This window comes from Pelmatolapia mariae, linkage group LG12 (genome assembly GCF_036321145.2).
Source record: "Pelmatolapia mariae isolate MD_Pm_ZW linkage group LG12, Pm_UMD_F_2, whole genome shotgun sequence".
Lineage (NCBI taxonomy): Eukaryota > Metazoa > Chordata > Actinopteri > Cichliformes > Cichlidae > Pelmatolapia > Pelmatolapia mariae.
Genome location: NC_086237.1, coordinates 15,523,008 through 15,550,637, shown reverse-complemented (window position 1 = coordinate 15,550,637; position 27,630 = coordinate 15,523,008). Strand labels below are relative to the sequence as shown.

At 40.2% G+C, this 27,630-nt stretch overlaps 1 protein-coding gene across 1 annotated transcript in view; it reads left to right on the top strand.

Annotated features, from left to right (window-relative positions):
• The window catches only part of si:dkeyp-14d3.1 (transmembrane protein 132C), a 139,421-nt gene that overhangs the window by 55,891 nt on the left and 55,900 nt on the right, over positions 1-27,630 (top strand). Inside the window, exon 3 of the mRNA XM_063490305.1 lies at positions 12,054-12,200. Coding sequence (XP_063346375.1) covers positions 12,054-12,200 — 147 coding nt within the window. The remainder of the gene's footprint in view (positions 1-12,053; positions 12,201-27,630) is intronic.

Sequence of the window (27,630 nt, the reverse complement as noted above, 5' to 3'; positions counted from 1 at the left end):
TGGAGAGTCCCAGGTATTTAAGCCCTAATGGGAGTTGTCCCTTAAGAGGGTCGTTGCCCCACTATTGATCATGTGTCTCATCAGAGTCAAGCTGTGAAAGAGGGTGTTTGCCATTGTCAGCAGAGGTTTTGGCTGAAACTACTGTGAGACATTGCCTCACCTGATCATGTGACTTATTAGCCCTATCTTGACTTATTGTTGCAAGATGCGAGTGGGTGTTAAGACGTCTGGGAAGGGATCTCAAAACTGGACTGTAGGTGGAAGACAGCTGGTGCCATAAGCTGCCACCTACAGTCCAAGGATGGTCGTTCACAGCGACATAGATGGCTTTTTTCACTCCTCTTTCAAACCATCAGTCTTCTCTGTCTGAAAAGTGAACACTGGCATCCTCGAAAGAGTGACCTTGATCCTATAGATGCAGATGTACAGCTGAGTCTTGTCCTCTCAAGTTTTTCCACTTCTTCGGACATTCCCTTATGTCCATTTTGTTAGTTACAACAATCTCCCTCAAGATAACTGCTGACATTTGCATTTATATTATAATTGGTGTTCTTTATGCTAAGACGATGAATTCAAAAACTGAGGTGAAAAAGTTGCTCGAAACACGCAGGAGGAATCAACTGGCCAATCACAATAGTTGCGGGCTCCTACGATGTGATGTGTAGTTACATTTCTCAGTTATGTGAAAGGTTACGGCTTAGGGTTAAAAGGGGTTTTGAGTTACATCATAAGTTACGGCGCAGATTTCCTTCTGAAGCATAAATCAGGCATTACTCATCCTTTGGACTGTTTGGCTCTCTCCCATCTGCTTCATGAAGCCAGAGGTGAGACATCAATATGTGAGCAACAGTGCCCAAAACCATCAGTACTGCTTCCCATTTACTAGTCGTGTGTGGGCATGGTTCTTTTTATTTCCCCAATTTTTTAAAACTGGAAATAAAATGAAAATGAGCTAAAAAGGTGAAAAGTGTGCAATTCAGTCTCTTGCCAAGGGTACCACTGTGACATTATCTCTTTGTCACAGGCCCGGCCCTGTGAGTGTGCACACGTTCAAGCCATACACGCATGAGTACATGTGTGCCCATGTGCACGCACATTTTCAGTGCCAATCTTGCTTTTTTGCTCAAAATGAAAGGCATCATGTTTGTCTACACGCGTTCATCTGCAGATTAGCCCATGGCTGCCTGCTTGGCCCCATGCAGGAGAGAGTGGAAATACACACTTTCCAGCAGCCTTTGTTGTGCCACACTACCGGCTCGCAAAAACATCAACCCCTCTACCTTAATATTTTTCAACAAGGGGATGATACTCCAATTCACAGAACTGTTTCACAAGCTTTAAGGCTGAGTCAAGCAATATTATTGAATGAGATTAGTTCCAATTTATTCTGGCTTTATAGAAAACCTTGTATCCAATGAAACCGGAGGAAATGTGTGCAAATATAAGTCCTAAAGTATCTGAGTAAACACATCCAAGTATTTTTGAATCTATTGCTCCGTTCTGCTTTTTCCCCCCCTGCATGTGTTTTTTCCCCTCTCTTGCTGTGCACTTGGATGTCATGAAAATCCAATTAGGTGGACTCATTCTGTGAGAACACCACAAAACCACACTCCATGATGGCAATCATATGAATTCTTCATATGGGATTTTAGATGCTCCCCTCTCTTTGCACACACCGTATCTACACAAAAGATAGAGTAATTGGCAAACAGATCTCCATACAAAATGCTTTTCCCCTCTCCTTTATGGGCTCTCAGCATAACAATGGGCACTTCTGTAATCTCTGCTGTGTGATTCTGAAATGAAAAACCAATCAAATGTGTCTCCTGTTGGGCGAATACTACCGTATGTAGAGCAGGTTGCCAGCATTTAGTGGCTCCCCCATTGACACATGAGCCAAAGAAACATAATAGTCTAATGTATTTGATTGTTTTAGACTTTTTTACAGGGTTTTTTCAGCCTTTTGTTCACAGTCCTTTTGTAAATCAAATAAAAGCTCAAATATTTCTTATACGCTCATTGGCCACTTTATTATGTATGCCCATTCAACTGTGATTATTTCAGCCAATCACGTGGCAGCAAATCAGTGCATTTCTGCATGTAGACATGTTCACGACAACCTCCTGAAGTGAGCATCAAACTAAGCATCAGAAAAAGGGTGATTTAAGTTTTGGTGCTAGATGGGCTGATCTCAGTATTTCAAAAACTAGTGATTTACTCTGACAAGAGTTTACAGAGAATGGTTTGAAAAGGGGAAAATAATCCAGTGAACGGCAGATCTCTGGACGAAAAGGTCTTGTTGATGTAACTACTCATTACAACAAAGGTGTGCAGAAGAGCATCATGGGCAACGGAAGCAGAAGACCACACCATGTGTAACTGAGGCCACAATGAAAGCACTGATCCATCCAGCCTTGTATCAACACTCCAGGTAATGGTGTGGGGGTTATTTTCTTGGCCCACTTTGAAACCCTTAGTATCAGCTGAGCATTGTTTAACCACCACAGTCTACCTGGGTACTGTGGTTGGTCATGTCCATTGCTTTATGTTAGCTAGATAGCAGACAGAAAAAAGTGCTTGTATGAATGTGTGTGTGAATGGATGAGACATGTTGTATAAAGTACTTTAAGTGCTTATAACCACAGTTTTCCCATCTTCTGATGGCTGCTTCAAGCAAACTGGTTTCTTGAACATGACATTGGGTTGCGGTCAAAAGACCTCCACAGTCACCAGATCTCAACCCAGTAGTGCACCTTTTGGGATACATGGATGTGGTGCTATCAAATCTGCAGCAACTGTGATGCTATCGTGTCAATATGGACCAAAATGTCTGAGCACAGCACATTGTTTAAACAATGCCGTGAAGAATTTTGGAGTTCTGAAGCCAATCCAGGTGTAACTAATGTGTGTGTGTGTATGTTTTAAGTATAGGTGGGGAATCCTTAAATTTTATGCTGACATTATGGTGCTCTCAAGAAGAGCAAAGTAATTGTTCTTATTATATTTTTATTGACTTAAAAAAAGGTTGACAGTGACAGTCAAGGTCTGTGTCATTAAATCAGTTATGAACATTTTGATTTTATCACTGTTAATCTCTGAGTCACAGGACATTTTCAATAACGAGTATTAGGATTATTTGTAATCCACGCTATCAGAAGATCTTTTTCCTTTGCTGTTGAGAAGCACCACAGGATTGTGCAGTCATGCTCTGTGGCTTCTGATGTATTGACTCAGTCGCTCTGCTGCTTCTTTTACCCTTTATCTTTGTCACTGTTTTTGTACTTACCCAAACAGTGTTTCTTTCCTTGAAGAGTGAATTAAAAGAAACAAGACTTAAAGTCTATACAACAAAACTCTGTGATGTCGCACAGCAGCACTTTGACCTTAAAAGAACCAGTCCATCCTCCTGAATACCCCTGCCCGACGCCCCCTTTTCAAAGATCTGGGAGAACTCATCTAAAAATGTGAAAACATTTCTACTTAAAGATTATTGTACAAATTGTTTAAAAAACATAAAGACAAATTTCTATTTTTCTCTTAAATATATCCAACTCTTTGAAGGAAGCAGCTAACGTTAGCATGCTAAAATGCTAAAAATCACAGTATTATCATAAAGATGCTAACCAGAGCCCTGTAATACAAAGCAAGTTCAGCACACCCAGAATATCTTTCTATTACCTTGCTTCTCTGACCCTAACACTGACAGTCAGGATATGCAGTCACACAAAGCTGGTTATCAACTTCCTAAGTTCACCCAGGATTAGGATGCAGCGCGTTTCCATGAAAAAAAGAAGAGCTGTCAGCACCTGACCATCAGAATTACTGGTAAGTATACTGGTAACAGAGTGACTGATTTTATACAGGAACAATAAACTACATGATCGGGTGGGGCAAGGTCTAACAATGAGTTCACCTGAAACCTTGGCTAATTGTGACCCTCACCTGTTTTCACACCTTGGATCGTGTGATTAGGCAGAGGATCAATAGGAGGTCCACGATGCTCTTAGGGACACTCCTAATAGGGCTTAAAAATCTGGGACTCTTCACCAGTTGCTCTTAGAACTGAAGAAGCTTCTCGGATGGGAAGTGAAACTTCTCGGAGAAACTTAAAGAAGTCCAGACGCTGTTCTTTCCAAGCTCCTTAGACAAGTTTTGTCATGATGTTACCAGTTTTTGGACCCAAGCAGCAGACTCAGACCCCTACTAGCAAAGTTTAAAAGATTTATTACAGTGGCAAATGATTAAAGCCAATGATTAAAGTTATTAATGTCGGGGAATCTGATTTGGGAGGGGTAGCTGGTGGACAGGCTGGGGGTGGTGGCAACCAGAAGTGATTCAGTGGAAAGTAGGCAGGTGGGTGAGGTACAGGCAAGTCTGTAGATCCCCAGAGAATGATTCGTTGCATGAATAGCGAAGCCTGGTGATTGGCCGTCAGTGCTTGACTCGTCACAGAAACATAGATAGCCTACAGAGTGAGCTCCAGATGAAGAACTTGGAGACAAACAGGGGCCCAAGGTCACTGGACAAATTGCTTAGCAATAAGCACTAGCCCACAGTGGATGGTGGAGAATTGTAGCCACAGACTGGTCCACCTCTCCATCTAAGAGAATAGAAATAGAAAGAGAGAGAGAGAGAGAGATAGAAAGCAAAGGCAAAACGCCCCCATGCATGCCCAGACCCTGAAAGGTTAAATATGTAATATGTACTTAAAGAAACACTGCTGCTGCAGACAAAGCAGGGGGATGTGTGTGTGTGAGAGAGGAAAAGTACTGTAGACTAGAACAGCACTACAAGTGTGCAGCTTTAACAGCTTTGGTCAGTGAAATTGGGAACGAGCTACCGTATTAATAAAGTTTAGCCTGTTTGAAGCCTGGAAAGAAGAAAGTGCAGACTGTGTAAGTTAACAGTATCAAAATATCACAACTCTATCATTAAGCAACAGGAGAATCTGCTGTACTGTAATCAAGTAATTCATTAATTTAACATTTAAACGACAGTTTTTGTTTTTAAACTCTCAGCCGCAGCCTCGGTGATGTTTAACAGTCAGAAGGCACCTGCTGATCTCTAACCTGGAAGTTACCATAGCAATATACCCGGGTAAGAAGTGAACCACATTGGTAGTACAGACAACCCAGAGTTAACCCTGAAGTTACCTGGATAAGACAACGATGAGTGCCGTCCCTGAGCCTGGTTGTGATGGAGGTTTGTTCTTTAAAAGGGGAGTCTTTCTTGCCACTGTTGCCAGGTGTTTGTTTAAAGGGGGTCATTTGATTGTTGGGATTTTCTCTGTATTTCTCTTTAGAGTCTTTACATTTAGGCATCTGCTGTTGTGATTTGGAGTTATATAAATATCATTTAATTAAATTGATACTTGGACTTGGTTTGCTGTGTTTGCTGAGCTAGACAAATATAACCTGTGTCCTCTTCTCCATGCTATCGAATAAAGTTCTCAACAAACACAGGACAGGGGCTTTCCTCAGAGCAACTTGGGCACATTGCACAGCAAACATGATTTTGCATGGCAGTCTATCTGATAGCTGCTAAGATATTTTGCAGAATAAGTAAAAACTCTGACCTGATGGCTAAACAAAAGGCCTCTATGTGTCTTGGTAATCTTGAGCAATCCGTTCAGTGGATGCCAAGCTAGCTATTATGACAGAAAAGGACGGTAGCTAACATCAATAAGCAAAGCAAACTAACAGAGGGAGAGGTGCTGATGTTAATTGCACTCTATAAGCATTTACACTACATGACCCCTACATGAACTCTGTGTCACATATGCAAACAAAAATCAGCAAAAAGCATAAAAATAAAAAACATGTTTTATTTTTTTAAGAATCAGCAAAAGTTTTAAAGCCTTATTGTGCCTTTGTGAAACAGAATCCATGTGTTTCGATATGTCGCTTTGGGATTTAAGTGTGGGTGTTTGGCCTGATTTTTTTTTTTTAAATTTACGTTATTATTATCATTGTTTTAGTTTTGGTTTTTCAATTTCTTGGCATGTTGTATATGCGTGTGTTCGTTCCAATCTCTGCTCTTGCAGCAGTTATGTTCTACGAAGCAGCACACTCATAGATGAGGCAACGCTTTTTACTGTTCAACCATTACAAAGTACTGTCCTCCTGCTGTCTCTCTGCCATTCCCTCACACTGCAGCTTCCCTCTTTTCTTCATTTCCCACTGAGCTCTTGCATTCCCTCCACACTGTTTATGTAGGCGGGATGGCACAATAAAACAGGAAAAGCTTCCTTGGAGAGCTGCTGATTGCGGATGCATATGGTTCTCAGAGGAGTCAGTGGAGTGAAATGGTCAGAATAGGTCACCAAGCCCTGTGATGCAAGTGAGCCAAGAGCAGCCCAGCAGAGACAGATGGAAACAGGTCACGGAGGTAAGGGGAGTGCAGCCTCAGTTGCGGGACACAGAATGCTGCATAGGGACTATCGTCAGTCTCAACCTTATTGGATTTTCCCCGGAAATGTTTATTTCTCTCACTGCCCTGCTGAGAAGTAGCTCTCCTACTTAGCTCATCACTATTTATTAAAGGAGCCCCTGAGGAGTCTGAGCATATAATCAGGTCTGAGGGAAAATGGCTGGCGGAGAGAGCAACGGATTCTAGGCAGAAATAAGAGGCTAGAATTTACAGTACTTGCACTGCCAGCTCCTTCGCTTTATCTGAGAAAGAGTGATGATTGTATGTGTGTCGGAAAGGAATAAGTCACAACTTACAGCGTTAACTAATTAGATTACAGGTTAAATGTAAACTTTAATCCTTTATAATGTTTACAAAGAGGTTACATCAAACATTGTTTGGTAAAAAAATATATATATATAATCGAGCATTTATTCTGTTGCTTACAGGAAAGGTTAAAAATGTCTGAATTGTCATTTTACACTTTTCACTGCAAGCACAAATAGTTTGAATAGTTCTCTGTTCTCTCACAAAAGGATTGGTTTCTAAAATCTCAAAAGGACTTAAATTCACACCGTCACACTGTCGCAGTGCTTTCTTTGTCCGATCATAAAGTTATCGAAATAACTGAGAGACAGACAGCATTTTCAAAGCGCTCGTCTTTTTCTCCTTCTGCCAGTCTACCATAGTCAGGTGAATGATTGAACAACAGACAGTATTAAGCATAGGTGTGGCTTTTGAGTCATAAAAATTAAGCCAATGTGGAAGTACCTTAAACCCGCCGTCTGTGTGAAGGCCATCAGATGGCGATAGCTGTGGTTAAAAAATAAATAAAAAATGGGCTCAGTGACTCATTTTAGCTCATACTGAACAAAAAATAAAAATAATAAGTATTTTTTGGAAACCTTGGCCATGTGTTTCAAATGTGAGGATTATTTGTGCCATGACATGTGTTGTTAGCCAATGAGTGTGTGGATATCTTGCAGCCAAAATGGTCACGGTGGAAAGGTCTTTAAAACATGACTTCAGAAACCAGTGGGTGGTGTCACGCTAGCTACATCCATCTTTTATGCTGTGTGTGGATTTGACAGATATAGCTAACAACATAATAACCTCTTAGGTCAGTATGTCCCTCTGCTTGATCAAATCTAGCCTCAAACTTGTCATATATTCTCATATTTCCTGACAGTGCCAATCAGCAAAGCCCTTGGGATGAGGCTTGGGTAGACAGCGCCTCTTAGCTGATTTTTGTTTTTCTTCCTTTTTCAATTTGAACTCACTCATCTGCCATTTAAATCAGTGCCTACAACCAACTGACTACCAAATGCTGTGTGACTGCTTGACTCTCAGCTGTATTTTTGGCTTTTTCTGGTTTAAATGTGTTTTAGGACTTTTCGGCTTTACTGCCCATTTCAAAAGTAGTCAAAACATAATAAATTACAATCAGTTTTTCATCATTAGCTTGAGGAAAAAATGTAAATACCTTACTTATAGCTATGTTACTTATTTCTTTTTTACAGCATAAATAGCAAGTTGTGATTTGAAAATTACAACTGGGAGTACAAACCATGTACTCCCTGCATCCATTACTCTCATTACTCAGTCCTTTTTGGCTCTGTCTTACAGTACTGTGGTATAAATGAGGCTTGTCAGGGTCTCTTAGAATCGCTGACACTTTAAAGAAGTTGCATCTTACGTCACTTTACACTGCCAGCTAAACGCTCTTTTCCTCTGTTCTCTTTCTTCCCACTGTGGGCTGTTGTCTCTTTCCTCCCCCTGTAGTTGTGTAATATTTAATATTCAGAACATTCAGTCACAGTTCAGTGCTGCGGCTGCACAGGAGACATATTTAGTGACTGAGGAGAGCCCAGATGCTTTGATATAAAGTGTTCTCTCCTTCACTTTTGAGGGGAGTGTCAGCTTGTCAAGCTTTGAGAAGGATTGCTTTCTGACTTGTACTTCATTCTTTACCGGAGTCCTGTCATAGAGCTGTGTGATTAAGTTTAGCTTGAAATTTGTAAGGCAAGCAAAAAAACACATAAAAAATAATGCAAGCATAAAGATGACTCATGCATTTGTACAGCAGCCTATATATATATTAGTGTTTATTTTCAACTATGTTTATGTCACCGCTCTGTAGGGATGGGAATATTGCTGCATAGATTTTTAAACCCTTTTCATGCCAACTTATGTTGCAATTTCCTGACTGTTCCTCTAATATCCACTGCAGAGTCACGCTCTGGGCTTTTCTGAGATGACTTGACAAGTATTGAATGGATTAACATAGCATTTTAGTATTGATTTCCATGCATTTCTATTTTGATTTTATTTCCTGCATTACAATTAGCAGATTAGAACACCCACACCTAGTAAACAACGAACTGGCACCAATTCTTTACACCACATCTGACTTTGGCTGTAGCATAAGTTTGGCATGTTTATAATTGTCCTGCTATAATGACACTTCCAGCCTATCCTGTACTGTGCTTTCAGTTAGTTTTAATTAGTAATGTTAGCATTATGTCAAAAAAGTGCATTTTGATGAGGATTATTTACATGGAGAATGCCTGACTGAGGTTTCAGCATAAATCCAGAAGTCACTAAGATTGAATGTGAGCTATTTAACTTGCAGGTGACTCTTACACTGACTGGTTCAAGCCCAAAGTGATCATTAAGTCAATAAAAGACACTTCAACCGCACTCCAACAACTGCTCTGTGAGCTCGGATATGGTCTGCGGAGTAATGACTGGTTCCCCTCTGGGACTAAAAACATTGTGAGACCTCACTAGCAGCCACTGATAGACATCCTGATCACTCAAGTGTAAAGAAACCAGATACAAGACCCTGCTGCACCCACTGGGACCTGTGGAGGACTGTACACGAGCTTTTTGTGTTGTGTTACCACTGCTTGAAAGTTTTACCACAGCATTGTCTTTCTCTCTGGTCTAAACAGTGAATCTAGTTTTAATAGAAAAAAAACCTAGTGTATGATTAATCCTTTAAGAGCAGCATCAAGCTTTTATTTTGGGATGTTCTCTGTGATTGCATAACAACATGCAGTGGTAAATCTTTTTTTTTTTGATGTAGCTACTTTCCCTCCATTTGTGATTTCACGCTGTTTTCGAGTATTTCAACAACCGGGATCTTTTTGCATTCCCTCAAAGGAAATACATAATAGCCTTGTAGCCAACATTGTGGACAAATATATTGTATCATGGCCACTTTTTGTTATGAGCTATTACTCACTCTTACTGCAGTGGTACACAAACATGAGTATGAATTTTATTATTCTACAAAAGCCTGATGATAATATAACAAGCAGCAGAGCTGGTACCGTAGGGCCAGTACAGTTTGTATTTATCTCTTTTTTGCGCAGTTTGTAGCTTGAACACCTGCAAGTAAAAGAAATACTGTGAGAATTACATTCCTCACTGGATTTCTGAGAAGAGCAGCACTTTTCATGGGCACCTTGGTGATTTTTAGTGATGAATCGATCTCTGCCAGTTTACAGATTTAACAAATAATGTTCAAATCAATTAGGGGCAAAAATATCCAGAAGAAAAAGGAATCTTAGGCTTTTCTTCCTTGTCAGTGTTGCCAGTTTCTCACAGAGGATGCCACACAACTGCTGTAAACAGGCTGATTATTAAAGTTTCACTAGTTTTCCTTTAAGTGTAAGTGCATTAGAGTAGCCTTATGCTACTATTTAGACTATTTGTATTTCTGTAGTATTAATTCGCTAATCTTCAGTCGTGTTTCCTTTGCTTGATAAAGGCTGCAGAGCATCAGCTGAATAATGGCATGACACCAACACATGTAGGTTGGCAACATGTTGCGTTCTATTAAGATGACCCACAGGAGACTGCTCCTCATGTATGGATGCTCACTAAAATGCTACACAACAATCACTAAAACAATGGAGAAGTTGAAATCACAAAACAATAAGAGAAAATAATTAAAAATATAGAACATGATTAAAACATAATTCTAAATATCTAAAGCTAACATCTTATACTGTTCACAGAATGACACTGGTGAAAAGGCTAAAGAGCAAAGGTGACCTTTGAAAGCTATTAGAGAAGCAAACAACCTGACCTGAAGTGTTTCAGTGTTTCAGAGCTGCAGCTGCGAGGCTGTAGAAACCAGTCTGGGACTATTAACAGCTGCTGATCAGCTGGTCTAAGTATTCAACAAGGGATATAAAACTGTAATATCTCTGCAAATACTCAAGGAAAAGCCCATGCAAGCATTTATATGTGAACTAAAGGTATTTAAAGTGAATCCTTTACCTCACAGGTAGCCAAAATAGGCAAAATATATGTTTGGCAGATACTTAGGCGTTCACTCTGTTGCAGCTGACTGTGCGACGACTGCCTTTTATTCACAAACCTGCAATTTGTCAGCGGATCTCACGATTCACTGTACTCTGAGCATGGTCTGAAAGATGGCAACCTATCACTGCATCGTCCAAACATTGGATACTCTGATCGAGACTAAACATGCGACTAAACATGCGACTTTGTAGAAAACTCTATAAATGTTCTATATGATCTCATTTATATGCACACATCTCAAAAGGGAAGCAGCTGGCAGAAAGACATCAAATTATCTTGGAAACAGCAACACAAAGAAATATTATTTCACACGCGCGCGCACTAACACACGGAGTATGTGCACTCTCACAGAGCTGCCTTAAGTGTGTTTATCTTTGTTCCTATAGAGAGATGAAGAATACCATCTGTCATATTACCCATTTCACTTCTCACATATAACCGCCCTCACAACATGAGACGATATTACATCAAAGAAAGAGGCTTGACTGGGGAGGGCCGCTATATTCATTGGCATGGAGACATGCAATTGAATTTTAAAGTGCAGTAACAAATTCAGGATGAAAGCAAAGCCCTATCTTTGGTCTCATCTGCCAACCTGGTATGGATTGGATGGGGAAAGTGATTGGGCCTTCTGTTATAATTTAGTCTTCTCTTCAATCTTGGAACTTTGCTGCCACTCTCTGATAAAATCGTACAGGGCCGGGGCCATGTTATTGATTGAAACATTAGCCTAAACATATTTTATGTCAGCACTTTTACCTTTAAATCAGTTTCTGTTCAGAGGATGTGCTTTATAATCTGGGTTATGTTCAACAAAGATTTTGATTTATTTTATGTTCTTTTATTTCCTTTGGACTTTTTTTTTTTGTTCTTTGTAGCCTGCTAAGCCAAGGACATTGATGCTGTAATTTTGCCACAGTCAAAGAAACCTTTTTATAAATTTTCTTTCAGACTGCAAGGGAGTGAATCTATTACTGATGGAGGCGAGGAACGGAGAGGAATAGCACAATGATACGGTCACATCCCACTTGATGTCATGGCAAACAGCACATTTACCACAGATGGCACATCCCGGCGAGGCTTTGCTTTGTTCGTTTTGATACATTCTCAATCAAATCCTGGTGAGAGTGTAGAGAAACGCGCACATGAAGGATGCGCAAATATGAAATAACACACATTTTTACAACCAGCTGAAGGCACGCTGGTGATGAACAGAACAGAATGACCAAAAAAAGGATCCATCCTGTAACTCGTAGATGTACAACAACATATGCAATCACTGGGCATGTTTTTCTTTGCTTTCTCCACAGAGTGAAGTTAAAAGAAGGCGTGACGTTCCTCGGCGCTCGCCCCAGCAACCCCACCCAGTGGATAGTTAGTCAAGATGTGAGGAGCGAAGGCCACCGAGTGGTGACTCTCCACTGCCGCAGGAAGGAGTCCAGCTATGATCAGCAAAGGTCAGCCCATAAAGTGCTTTTCTTTGAATGACTATATCGAGTTTGGGAGAATGGCCTCTTACTGACTTGTAAACATCTTTATGACCTTCAATTACAAGACGTTAAAGTAAGTTCCTCACTGGTGACAGCTTTTAGTATGTGTATTTATTTTTTTAATGTGTCCATAACTACTGAAATCAACAGCCTGACTTCACATTAGCCGCTAAAAAGGTAGTTGTCACTTTTCGGATGTGCACAATTTGAGTTGGTAGCATCAGTTAGATGGCTTCAGTGGGCTTATCTCCAGAGTGATTTTTACTGTCGAATTAAAAAGTTGCTGATCATTCACATTTGGAAGGAGACACACACACACTCACAGGCACCGTGTGAATGGTTATTTAAGCGATGTTCTCTTTGCTCAAATGACACACTTGACTTGACATAAAGGCCACGTCTGTTGACACAACTGTGGAGAGAGAAAAGTTAATCGACTATTGCAGCATCCCCTCTTCCGTCTCTCTCTCTTTAACTCGTGCTGTCGTTTTTATTTGCGTACTTACTTTCTCCACTAGCAGGCCTCAAAGTTGTTTTGGTCATTTCCCATCTGCATTCACATCCTTAAACTAATCTGGCAGATAGGAACGTGATTGCCAGCACAAGAGGAGGGTGGGTAGAAAAAAGGTTGCCGCGTTAATTAAGTGCTGATTGAAGGCCTTTGTGCGTTTTAATGGTTTTTCCTTCTCGGATCAGGAAGTAGTTTTAATAAATCTAACTTTCTAGTGACAGGTGTAATTTTATGGATTAGAGGCAGATGTGAAGCTGGGGAAGGCTTACTTATTCGCTCTTAAGCTTTCGTTCCACTTAGCAAATTCTAAACCACTCCCTTAAGAAAACAAGACTCCTGACATTGCAACTGCAACTTTATAATCAAAGTTGTGCAGGGGTTATTTAAGTGTAGAGCAGCCTGCGAAACATGTGTAATTTAAAGCTGCTGGTCCAGTGATTTTTTTTAGACATGTTACTATTAGTGGATCATTACAAGGAGTGATTGTAGGCTAACTGCAGTGTTACAGCACATAAAACAAAGACAGCTGCGCGTGCCGTTGAATAGCTGCGCGTCTAAAATTAGTGGCATCTAATAAATATTTTCTTTAATAGATGTGTCGTTGTGAATCTGCACAGCTACATATAGGCCAGGAGCTGAGTCATGCTGTGTCTGTTGCAGATGCTTATGCTCAGATTTCAGTGGCCTTTTTATGTGAGGATTTAATATTTTTGCTTCTCAGAACAGGCAGTACATTTTTGGACTTTATTAACAGCCAGTTTCAAACATGAACTGCCCCGAGAACTCAAAGTCGCCTCCGCACTGAAAAAACTTTTCAGACGCTCCATTCAGTCGCATAATAAGGTTTGACAGCTCAGTCTTATCATTATGTTTGCGTCTGTCTGTTCCAGCCTATTTTTACTCACATAGAAATAATGGTGAGAATATCTTAGGCTAACATGTTTGTTATCATGACTGAATAAGATATTAAATGCACTTTGAGGCCGCTGAAAGCTGAAATTGATTTCTGTTTGGGAAGTTTTTTGTTGCTTTAAAGCTTGTGAGGTTTTAAAGGTGTTGGACTAGAGTTGATCTTATATCATATTTTGTTACAAACCTGAATACTAAAATGCATTTTGGATCTCTGTAGTACAGTTGTGATCAGACGTTTACATATGCTCATCACAGGCATGAGTGCTTTGCTAATTTGGGGCTTTTAATGGTTTTTTTGAACTGTTTTTTTCCAGGATGGAATGATCGCAGAGCAGACATCTTCAATGACTTTGAAAAACAAGAATTAGGTGGAAGCGTTTAGAATTTGTTTTGACTTTTCTCTGATCCACACAGGATGTGGTTAAATGTCCTTTCCTAAGTTGCAACTCAACCACACGCTTTTCGTAGCCATCAACAAGCCGGATATTTGACCACTCATACACCAAAACAGCCCCAGAACATGATGGTTCCACCACCACGCTTAGGCTTAAAATCCTCACCTTTACTCCTTTAAACATACCTCTTGTCATTGTCTTGTCTGACCATAAAACTTATCACTAAAAGACATTTGGCTTCCCCATGTGTGGAAAGCTATAAGTTTCAGTCGAGCTTCAAGGTGTCAGTTTAGGAGTAGGTGCCTCCTTCTTGGTTGGCCCCCTCTCAGTCCACTGTGACTGGCTTCACTGTGGACAGTGATGCTGTTGTCCAACATGCTTGAACCTTGATGGTTTCTGGATTATTCGTGAACACTCTAATCTATTTCCTCTCATCAGAGGGGTCTTTTTCACGACCTTGGCAAAGTACTTTACCTTCAGTTTTTTGAAAGGATGTGTTGGAATCAGCAGTCATTCAGAAATAGATTCCAGATGGTTTGTGTAAATCTATGATTCTCCTTCTTAGATCTTCACTGAGGTTTTTGGACTTTTCCATTGTTCTGAGTATCAGTCAATCTTGTCAAAGCGCTGTCAAACAAATCCTTTATGTGCCGGCAAAGAGAAGCTATGAGCTGTAGTCAATCATGATTGCTAATGAGAAGCTAAGATTTAAATGAGTTTGAGTAAGCGTTTGTCCCTGTGCAGAAAAGAGAAAATTCAAAATAAAGTCAAACATGCGAACATATAGATTTTTTTTCTGCTCTTGGCTCTGCTTGATGAGTATGAGAGCAAATATCCTTAATATGGTAACATGTGAGCACAGAGGCCCACCAAGCTAGTGTTCAAATCTTCTGTTTGGAAGGGGCAACCAATCAGAGTAAAGCTGGCTTGATGCGTCTTCTTTCAGACGGTGGATGAATGGAGCGACTTCACCAGTGGTCAGTATAAGAAAAGCAAGGATTATTTTGAACTTTGAGTCATACAAAGCTACTTTAGAAGTCTCCAAGAATAAGGAAGCTTTTAAAGGTAGCATGGGTACCAGATGAAACTCGGAGGTCATGTTTCATTTGTTTTAGCTGAATTCATCTGGACTCCTTCCGGTTTACACAAATGTCCTCAGAGCACTGCCTACAGTGCATGATGCCACATGTTTTTTAAGATGACTTTTTATAGGTCTAATTATTGTGGGTCCAGTAAGCATTTTGGTCTAAGGCTGTGGATGACACCCTTTAGAAGTCAAAACTGACCTGAGAGCTTGCACACTAATCTGCATTTGTGCATTTGTCTGGTTATATGATGCTAGCTTAAAGGTGTTTTCCTTCAAGGTCACTTCTCAACTTGAATTTCAACAAGTTTTTCAAAGTTTATCCAACTGCATGCTTCGCTTTAGAAACTTATATATTCATGCACCATATACACTTTGCTTTACTTATAGGTCTAAGCAGAGCTACAGCAACAGCCTAAGTAGGACTGAGCAGCAACACTTGGCAGCTGGCTCCTCCTTCCCTCCGGAGCTATTTTCCTCCTTTATGCAGGTTTTATTCTCTCCACACTATTCCGCGACCTCACCGTCTCTCTCACCCACACATACACATGCTCCATTACAGTAGTAAAATCATGTTTTATTGATTTACTAAGTGAAGAAGCCAGAGACAAGAGTGAGCATATCTAGTCTAATCCCAGCTGTTTGGGCCATGTACATTGGGCTGCTCCTTAATCTCCACAGCTGTCAAAGTCACTTCACAGAGAAGACCAAAGAGGCCCCATGATGGCTATACAATGCACAATGCTCCAATTTTTCTTTCGTCTGGTCCTCCCCGATCAGAGTGTTTTCAATGAAGCTCTTTTAAAAGGGGATTAAACATTGCTATCTCATCTGTTGAGCTGTCATTCAGTCTGCATTGGTCTCTCCTCCGCTGCTTCCATGCAGAGGGGAGGATGAGGGATGTGAATGGTATAGGTCAAACAAGTGAGGATCCCATTTGCAATTTAAAGTTGTTTTTGAACAACAGGATGTATACACGATTATCTAAATATGAGTTAAGCACTCACTTGAGGATTTAGTTATTTACTTCTTCACTGCGACTCTGGAAAGCCTTTCTTCTGTAAGAATAGAGTCTGTTTTCAATTGAAAATTTTCCTCATCTTTTAAAAGAAAATGTCCGTATCCCTGCGTAGGTTACAGTTAACGATGGAGCAAATTAGACCCGCACTAATCAAAAATATGTTCCATTTACTCCTAAAGTGCTTAGACCAGTCTTACATCTCAAAAGTGTGGATTTCCTTGTACCCACAAATTCACTGTACATATACAATTACAATAAAGGGTCATTCTATTCTATTTTATTCTATTCTATTCCTGTTTGCTACTATGTTATACTGCTGCACACTCAAAAGTCAGCAGAACATTGTCCTGTGCAATTTCCTGGACATTTTGAGTCATTCCTCTTTCCTGTACTGTGTGTCTGATTACACGTGTTCTTTAACCATTAGGATGCAGCCCTGAAGTCACGTTCCTCATGACGATGTGTGGAAAACAGAATCATTGAATAGAAGATAAATCTGAAAAAAATCTAATGATTGACCAATTACTATGTTTGTGCACTCTCAAACATTTATGACAAGCATTCAAATTTTCCATTGAATTTAAAGGATTTATTTTGAAATTTAGAAGAGTGTGCTCACCTGGCTCTGCAGCTCTTATTTAAATCAGTGCATTATGCTAACAAATACACAAGTTGTTAGTAAAATGCTCTCATGATTTTACCAATGTCGGGTTGTTGACTTCACAAACAGGCTGCAAAGGGACAAGGCAGGAACACAGACTTTTAATCATCGTTTTACATGCCATTTTTACAAATGAATAATTTGCACTGTCACTCTACCTTGGACTGCTTCCTAGACTTGAGTGTCTTTGAATAATGTCCGTGGAGCTGCTAATTGAAGCCTGTACGTATGTTTGCCGTGACGGTTGTCCAGATCCGATGCGTGCATGAAAGCGCGACATTACAGACGGTGTGTCAGGTGTACACTATGTGCCGGTTCAGCCACTCGCTTTAAGCGGCTCGCCCTGGCCAGCTGAGTCCCTACTTTGTACACGTTCCCACCTGATGCTCTGACCACACCTGACTCCCTGTGACTACACATGTAGCAAATACATGAAAAAGACTGCTTTCACTCAACCCTCATTTTTTGTATCATCATCTGATTTACAACTAATTTTTTGTTGTAAATCAAAAAATAGATAGATAATATGATTTTTGAACTTCTTCTCCTAAGCTCAGACATGGGTCTACTAGTTTACACACTAATAAGACCAATAAATTATCCCTAGTTTGATCCCGGGAGGAGGCGTAAATCCCTTCGGGGGTTGTGTCAAGAAGGGCATCTGGTGCAAAAATCTGCCAAATCAAATCTGCAGGGTTACCTGCTGTGGTGAACCCTTGTGAATAAGGGAGCAGCTGAAAGTAGCTATTCTTCTTAGAAGTTGTTGAATTTGATCAAGATGAACAGCTGAATCTGTTCCTCAGTTTTGCAGACTGAATTTTCCTATGGAAATGCAAACCTGTGCACTTTTCCCTGACCGGCAGCATCTCTACCAATAAAAGCAATAGCGAGGTGATAGCTTTTCATCAAGGGTTGCTACAGTGAGAAGATGCGGTGTGCTTTTAACTGGAAACAACAGAGCTGAATTCTCCCTAAAGCCACCAAAGGAAAAGCTGACAGCAGGTCTTTCCAATTCAATGCAAAGAAACAAAAACAACAAAAACACCACAGTGAGATAAGAGCTGTTCACATTATTGTTATGAAAAAGTCAAATCAGATCTGCCCCAGTTGTGCTGTGTCACATAACACATTACCTTATAGCTCAGTTCCTAAAGAGTTTGTAAGTTAGTGGTTTTCTATTTCTATGGTTGCTATTTTGAAGCCAACAAAAAAGCAAAGGGGTAAAAAACAAAATGAATGAACTCGCCTTGTCATAGTCAAGACTTCAGCTATCAAAACCAATGTATTTTGACCTGATATGAGAAGCGTGCTTTTTCCCTCTGTTCAAAGACAAGGATGCAAATTTTGGGGGTAGAAAAATATGTCACTTTTCTCTCTGCATACCTTCGATGTGCCACGCAGCAGCACCAAGGAGAACAGGCTTGGCCCCTTTTCCATATTTCTCTGCTCTTTGTTATTTGTCATCCTGTGTTCTTAATGAATAATTGATATACTGTAAGAAGAATGATTTTTCTCTTATAGACACTTCCTGTTGTGTTTATGGGCCTGTGTGATGGGAGATGACAGTCTTGGATCTTAAGTGAGCATTTATGGCCTCATTTATATGTAAATTATTATTTAACCTTACATCCACCGCCCTTTCTTTGACAGGTTGAGATTCTTAGCGATGGGGCTACAAAGACAAAAATGCCCATGTGGAGTGCATATGTTACTGGGTGAAATGCACTAGATTGAAAGCTTTCCTTTGTCTTCATTAAAGGTGAGCTCATTCAAAACGAAAGCAGTCCTGCTTCTTCAGCATGTCACAAGGCATTAGTGGAGACCTCGGTAAAAGTGCCATGTCCAGCCCTTGGTTGTTCATTATGACTGTCTGGGTGCAGATGTAGCTCTCTTGAGAGCCACCACTTCATTAATCGCCCACACCACACCCAGTCGAGGGTCGGCAGGCAGTTCACTCATTACAGCCATTTCACGAGGGAGCCAGTCCAAGTAGGAGCAGGGGGGGAGAGAAGATATAGTATATATCTAAAAATCTTGTTTAATTTAATAACGGTCTCATCGCAGCCTGTTTTATATTGTCTGAATCACATTTGCATAGAGTTCGGATTAATATAATTAAATTCGGCATTCATCCATTTTGCTATAAAGACACGTGACTTTCCCACTAAAGCAGCAGCTTGTAAATCTCATCAGTGTGAATACTTAGGATCCCAGAAGGAAAAAAATCACACAGCTGTGTAATAGCGGGTGAGATTTTGTAGCGACCCCACAATTTATCTCCATTTCAAAGTTTAGGAAACCTTTAAAACAGGATTATTTATTGTTTGTGTCATTTATTGCAAAACTGAAATGAAACAGAAGCCTCAAGATAGCTGTTATAGTCTTCTAGGCCCCCTGGAAGAACATTAAGCATGTGTGGTCCTTGTCATCCTTGGGGCTTCAGAGAAATTCATACTGATATGTGTGTGTTTCTCCAGAGATATGAAAAAGTTGAGTTACAGACAGACAGACAGACAGACAGACAGACAGACAGATAGATAGACAGACAGACAGATAGATAGATCTATCTATCTATCTATCTATCTGTCTGACTTACATGTGAAAGAATTGTCTGAACAAATGAAGTTTTGTTAGGGTTCAGCAGTCCTGAGAATGAGCCACATGTTGTAGGCTTTATGCTGTATAATACTGCATAAATCGAGGCTGAAATGAAATTGCCTAATTACATTAGGGGCAAACGGGAACTTGACAGTCCTTATGCTAACACCCTTAATAATGACTCAGCCCCGTTCTCAGTGGCTTCCATCTACCATAAATATACTCCGTCACTGAAGCCTCATTGATAGCATTTACCAAAATACACTAGTCCAAATTTTGGTTAATCTCTTAATTATATAATTGGCATGTGATCAGTACTCATCTGTGTCAGCCAAATTGTCATTTTTTTAATGAGTCCTTTTTTAAAAACTTTACTGTAAGGCTGGTGGAGAAACATTCAAAATGCTTTTAGTGGGAGACGTGGTTTCCTTTATCAGTACTGGAGCAGAGATTTGGCATATACTATGCCCCCTCCCTCCCGACACACAACCACACACACACACACACCAGGACAGCCAGATGATTACAATAGACAGCCTAGATTAGATTTGACTGTTCGTGCTGGCCCCCTGCTCAACTGCCAGGGAAACAATATTGGGAAAGTATGCCCCAATGTGCCTCATTGCACTTTCTCCTAGTTCACCAATAGCCAGTAATAAAACTCAGCAGAGAACATTTTATCAGTACTGCATACATCTACACCAAATGGCCATGAAACCTTTCAGGTAAGCTTTGTGAAAATGTGGAACTTCTTCATACAGTACATTTCACTGGCTTTACGTGGAATCCTGAAAAGCTTTTGAGAGGTGTGGGAATGCAGCTTGGTAGTTCAGATTCACTCATGTCATGCCACAGTGCATGCCACCTATCAAAATGTTTTTGGCCAGCACCATGTGGTAGACAGTGTACATGCAGACAAGAGACAGATTGAGGTTTGTATTTGAGAATTATGAAGGTTTATCAGTGGATATCCTGCTCTTAGAGATTAATCCCCTGGAGGATTAGAATATGGTCTCTAGTATTTGGAGGGTTGCATCACTTTTTCTTCTTGCTGTGGTTATGTGGATTAAAGCTATTAATAATGCTTTCTTAATATAACAAGCAAAAGTACCTTTTTAATGGAGATAAACACATTTTTATTATTTTCACTTTTTCCAGCGCTTTTTCAAATTAATAGAAATTTGTACTGGAAATGTAACTGTTTTGGTCAACTTTTTCTTGATTTTTTAATTGTTTGTGTTTCCCTATTAAAATAAACAGCTGCACATTGCCTGATTACTTTCAGATTTCCATTATTCCTTTATTTTGTTCAAAAGATTTGGCTAAGCCAGAAAATAGGGTTTTTTATTTTACAACACGATTTTTTTTTTCTTTTTTAAAAAGGTTGAAAAAAATCAGGAACATACCACGCAGCATGAGATTGCTTATAAAAATGCATCATTATTATTATTATTATTATTATTATTAAAATGTGTGCAGCTCTATGATGCTTTTTATTTACCAGTGATTCACGGGGTTGGTCAACATGACAATCAAAAAGAATAGGGATTATTCTAATTATGATAAATGAAAGTATGTGTGACGATGTTCATGCAAAGTTTCAGATTCACCCACCCATTAATGAGATAGAGTAGCTACAGACCTTATAGTAAGATTCACTGAAGATACAACACTATGCGGTATTCCACCTTAATTTGCGTACTTTATTCTAAAGACTATATGACAATAAATCACATTTTATTAATAAATCATTTTAAAGCCATAAATAAACAGAGATCTTACTCACAAATGAAGTTTATACCATAGACGGTAGAAAACAGCTAGCTTCTAGGTCGGAAAAATTAGGGCAATGGACAAGTGTTTAATATACTGAAGACCACCAGATGGCGATCTAAATCGCTCATTTTGGTCATGAATTAAAACGTTTGTATAAATCTTGATCATACCGTGTTTCCAAATAGAAGATTATCTGTGTGTATGAAACCAAATATTTAACGGGTTGTTAGTGTGTCATCAGCCACAGTCGCCCCTCCTCCCCATATCCATTGTTTTGCTACCTTTTTGCAGCGACAGTAGAAATCCTCAACTCAAGGCTTTAAAATAGGGCAGATCGCCTCCTTTGCATTTAAACCTCCCCTATAATCTATTAAGACCTTTCATCTTTGTTTTCAGTGTGAAACAAAGCCCAGAAACAAGCACGCTTTTATTGTGTAAGTGATGATGCTTTTCATTCATTTGCATATGACTTTAAAATGATTTTGTAATTAAATTTGACAAAATATCTTAAAGTCTAAAGTCCCCAAATTCCACTCAGATTCAGGAAAGACAATCTGTGGGAGGAAGGCCGAATGGCTAGTCTAGTGTAATCAGATTGTGGTCTGTAAAACATTGTCCCCTGATCTAAGAGCAGTTGTAATGGCATCCCCCTTCTAGCTATTAATGCACTTCAAAGCTGAAGAGCATCACTTTGGAGAATAGAAAGTATATCATTATGCATGGCTCTGGTGTTTAAATAGTACCCCAATCCTCAGAGCATTTCTGAGTTTTTTAACCCAAAAGCAGCCTTTGCCTGTGGAGAAGACGGCTGGCTTATGCAGACGTAACCTTGTGGAGGGGAAAGTCAGCCATCACGGGAACTTGCAGCCTGGTGCACAATCTCTGACACTCTGCACAATGATAAAGATGCTGGTGGTTGGCCTCTCACCCACAGGGGATCCAGCATTTGCATCGTATCCCGGAAAAGACCCTTTCGGGGCAAGATGATGTAGCTCTTCATCAAAGTCTTAAATATTCAATAATATTAATGAATATTTTGCATCCAGCACAACTAGATGCATGGGCTCCAGACCAGGTTGGATACTGTGGTGTGGGCGGCAGCATACATGGAAGAGATCATCTATCCAGTTGAATTCTGCATTGAGTACAGCGGTGGGATCAGATGTTCTTCCTCTATAAACATATTTATGCTGATTACATTTTCTGGGCACGCAGGCACAGTTTTGGCAAAATTAAACCTGTGGTGAGATTGAAACTGTTGCTGGTGTTGCAGTGCTCACTTCAGTAGCACTCAGCCAGGGAGACAAAGTGAGCTAAGGTGTAAACATGTAATTGTCTACAAACTCACTAACAAACACACTGGTTGCTTCTCTTCTAATTACATCTCTGTAGTGTCTGCTGAAGAAGTACTAAGTTTGGACTGAATTGCAATGAGATTTAGCTCATTCAGCACTCCGGCTCTGATGAACAGCAGCTGAGTGCGGAGAATAAGTCCACTTGTCTTTAATATTTCCATTCAGATTTAACTCGAAAACTCCCTCCCTACAAACGTGTCTAACTGAACGGGCAAAAGAAACCCTGGCCCACAGTTGGCTCTAATTAACCTCAGTTTATCTTGGCCTTCAAAATGATTGGCTTTATACTGAAACCCATTTCATTTAAAGAAATGCCTGGCCTGGCACCAGCACTGTCTCATTTATCTAACCTGCACAGGAAAAATATTTAAATGAGCCTATTAAAAGAGGCCCTGGGCTGTTGAGAAAGGTATAGAAATGGTATTCGAAAAAACAATGACCGAAGTTCCCTGTGTGTGTGTTTGGGGGGGGGACTTAGGACAGGGAAGAGAAATGGGCAGCGAAACAAACAGAAAAGGTACCAGTCACATCCTCTCATCTGCACTACAGCACTTGTGGTGCTAACACTGACAAGCAATCTTTTGCTGTCCTCTGTTATCATTCCCGGTTTAACAGGTTGAAAGCAGAGCTCTGTCTTAAGGATAACATGGAGGGAAAAGTAAAATGTCACTAAAGGCACTCTCTTCCTGCAGCCTTAGTGCCAGTTTAGCAGGACTGACCACCCCTGACATGCAATCAGGCAGTGTGTACAACTGAGTGCTAGGGCTGAACAACAGATACATTTGGAATTGAAGCTGTAATTTATTTAACTCGGCACAGTTATTGCTTTTAAAATAGCTGATCTGGAATTTGTATCTCAGTATTTTGACAAGATCTTGTGTGGTAAAGATTTGTCATGACTTCACGTGATATTAATCTTAGCAAATGACAACACAAATAAAATTTGCCGCAAAAACAATCAAAATGTGACTTTTCTTTAACCAAACTGTTCGTTCTTATTCAGTGAGCAAATCAAAGCAGGACCAGCGAACACGTGCATGCCACGCTCTGTGCATGTCACCTCTTCCCACATAAACACTCAGCACAGGTTTAGAGGTGCAGATTTTCCCACTTTCTCACAAAGGCAGACTCACGAGTGCTGTTGGAGTGATTCGAGTTGTAACCTCAGGTGATGGTGAAGTATCTAAAGCGGTCCTTGACTTGTGGGAAGAGACACTGAAAAGACACCCACAAAAGCTCCTCTGCAAAGCGATGACTTCACTACATAACTTCACTACATCGACGGCCACTTGTGCTCAGAACAAATGCATAATTCACAATTATTAGAACACCTTGACGGGTGTCTGCATGCCTTTCACTGATGCACCTGTTAGCGGTGGCAAAAAACCCCACAATCTCAGTCTGATGCCGATGCAGTCAGATGTTTTCTGTGCAATCTAACTCAACTCTTCACAGCCTCTGGATCAGTCCTCCATCTCTCACAGGCCATAAGTCAGCGAGCAGCACTGAATCACTATGTTGAATATGTAAATGGATGCCATTAAAGCTCTCTTTCTTTAATTAGTCTTTTGATTTCATGACTGAGTGCTTCCAATTATGGATCAATGTCTCATTTCTGCACACGGACCCCTGAGTGTGCGGAGGCACTTTTTTCCGTTACAAAATGCTTTATAATTTCTCCTCTGCCAACACGACCGTTCACATCACACTTCCCGACTGCTGATCAATGAAAAATCTTGCTGCTGTAAGCCCGCTGATATATGTGCACCAGTAATATTTTTTTATAAACAGGATCAAATTTCAACATATTAATGGAATGGCCAAAATTTGTGCTGCGAGTGGGAAATTTAGGGGGTACGTCCGTGTACTTATTCTGGTAGTAATTTTGCACCGAGCACTTTAAGTGGTACATAAGAGGGGCCTGAATAGAGCGTAATATCGAATTTCACTCCTGACTGGGAGCTGCGAGTACGCTTAGGAAGAGGTGCTGATGTAGCGTTTTCAAACGGTATCGTGCTACTTGTGTTCTGCAAAAATAGCGTATAGGTGAATGGATTGGAGCAGATGTTAGCTACTCAGGGGTTTTATCAATCTAAAAAGATAGACATCTCACAGTATGTGTGCAATGCTAATGCTTGTGTACGCTGGGAACATTATTTCCGATATAGGTTGGCTCTTGAGAGTCTTTCTGCTAAAGCCTAAAGCATACAAGATCATTTTTTCTTTTCTTTTTTTATATACAGAATGAAATATAGAAACACATCCTCTTCATTTAGTCTCCATTAGTTAGGTGGGAAGTAACAAAGTTACCTTAAAATTACCTTAAAATTACTATACTTGTGTATTTAGTTTTTACTTTTAACACAAATATCGGTACTTTCTACTCCTCACATTTTCAGTCCCGTTAGGGAAATTATTAAATCCCAGCAATGCGCACCTTATGACATCAAAGTGAGTTGAGCCTAAATGGTGAGAAGAACAACACACAACACAGGCTTATTGCATACAAAGAGATGGAAAAAGCAAAAAACATAGAATTTATGTAGCATTATATGTACCTTCATAGTATTATACTTAAGTAGGAGGAGTAGGAGTTAAAGCAGGATGGAATCATCCACAACATTCTGTTTTTTTCTGGTGCAGATGTCCATAAGCTGTGGTTTCAGTTATTAGTTGGTGATGCTGCAAATTTTGGTATTGATCCAATATTAAGTATATATAGGGTCGGTATTGCCAATGCCAATATCAATACTCGTACTTTTAACTTATAAAGGCAGCTTGTGTCATGATTCATCAAAAGAATCATCATCAATCTGCAATTTCTGAACACATTTAAATGAAAACTAAATTACTCTTATTTTTACTTTCCACAATAATTAGCTAATCCAACAAAGCACACCACCCAGTTTTTCATTTAATTAGAAATTGGGTTTTTTGGAGACCTGAAATGTAAATGTGTGTGTCTTTAAAGTTTTTTGGGTGACTTTCTGTTTGTTAACCCTTATCCACCTGCCTAGTCACACTTTAGTCCTTAACTGTACTCTTTTTTCTTTTTAGGTGTGAAGGCAAAATAAAAACAAAATACAGTTTGTATTTTCATGTACTAATATTTTGTTATTATCATATTAATATAGTGCAAGGTTCAGCTAGCTTTGCAACTTTTCAGACCCTCTACTGTATCACTTTTACTTCAGTACAGAGGTTGAATCAGTACTTTTGCTTTTGCCACTTCTGGTTATAACAATTAAATATAGTAATTTCATTTTTTATTGAAATCCTTGTTACATCCTTCAAAGCAGGCTCAAACTGACCTTTTTCGATCAGTGGGGGAACTTGTCCACACGCACAACACAGATTTATCGACGTACATAATCAATTATTGATTTGCAGTAAAAATCTGAGGGGAGCATTTGTTTGAAACTCGTGTTTGAGCACCAGTCCGAATACCATATGTACACAGAAGCTAATGTATGCTAAAAGGAAATTGATTTTAGTTTAACAAGAACAATCTGCCCTTTGCAGGTAGAGTAACAATTTGTTTCCTTCCTGTGTTTCCTCGACATTCCCTTGACCCCTACTACCTCTGATTCTCTGATTCTGAAGCCCAGCTAATCTCCACTGCTTTTATACTAAGGCTCACTTGATCTCTCTTGAGACTCTCTTCCTGTCCCCATAAGAAATTTTCTTCTACATTTCACATTTAAGTCACAGAAAACATTAAAATTAAGTCCCATACCCCGATCCCTGCTGGCAAAAAGCTTTCACCTGCTAGCACATGGACATGCGACCTGAGCCTAATCTCATATTAACGAATAATTAGACTGATGATCTATATAGTTTTTCATTTGTATATGTGACTGTGCTTCAAAAAAAAAGTTTTCCTATTCTAGTAGTAGGATGTGAAACAGTGCAGTCAGTAAGTGGGTGTCAAGATTATACGAGCCTCCGAATTAAAATTGAGCTCTCGTGGACTTTTGAGACGGGAGGCTATGCGCAGAACTTGACTCTTCATCACTAACTCTGACCTCCCAGATCCATTAGACACTACATTAAGACTTGAAGGCAATCACGCTCACGCAGCCTCCGCATCACTTCCTCAGCGACACTGTAATTATCGCAAACAAAGCGGTTCAGTTTACACATTTACGTTTGTGTTTCTGCAACTTGTACATTTAAGCAAGCATGTCCTTGTGCACACAAATATTTGCTGTTCACGGATTAGTTAATGCGACTAGGCCTGCGCGTTTTCGATGTTTGTCCACATGCATAATTCTTTGCATAGATTTTAAAAGTCTCGTCTGTAGATCAGCGGGGTTGAAATCCCCTCCATTTGGATCTATTTTTTTCATAAGATACTGGCACTTATCTCGCTCTGCTGTTACAGCAAATTCAACATCTGGCCCTGCTGTCCTTATCTACCGCTGACCTGTTTGCAAAACACATGCTGCGATATGATATTGAGCCGATTCTTTCCGCGGCTCTTTCTCTGACACACTTTTTCATGTTTCACAGAGTGGGAGCTTAACCTTGCGCAGACAAGCCTCGGGGCTGCAGGGCTAGGGGGTGTGCCTGTTTGTGTGTGTGTGTGTGAGTGGAAGGGGGGGGGGGGGGGGGGGTGATGCCTAGGTTGCAATAGGGTATCATTGATCTGATAGTCTGGGCCTCTCTGGTCAATGACTCTTGTGTGCTCTCCAGGTTCTGTTGCCATGCCAACAGTGGCAGAGCTAAAAGGTTTGGTGGGTTTTTAAGGACTTTCCCGAGAAGGACAGGCACTGTCAGTGTCGGAGCACCTGCAGGTGCTGGTGCAGGCCCGCACGGTCACATGATGACGCCCACAGATCAACCAGGGGAAGCCTGTAAGGAGGGGGAGGTTTCAGTTTATCTGCACAAACACTTGTATCATCACCCCAGGGCACAGTGTCTGCTGCCCCCTAGTGTGTGTGTGTGTATGTATGCGTGTGTTTGTGTGTTTCTAAGAGCTGTCAGGAGTTTTGGTGGTCGTTCCCAGTGGCTAATGTCTGTTGAGACCAGCATTTAGATGTGGGGAAAATTGAGTTTGACTATCAGGACAAGTAGCAATTTAT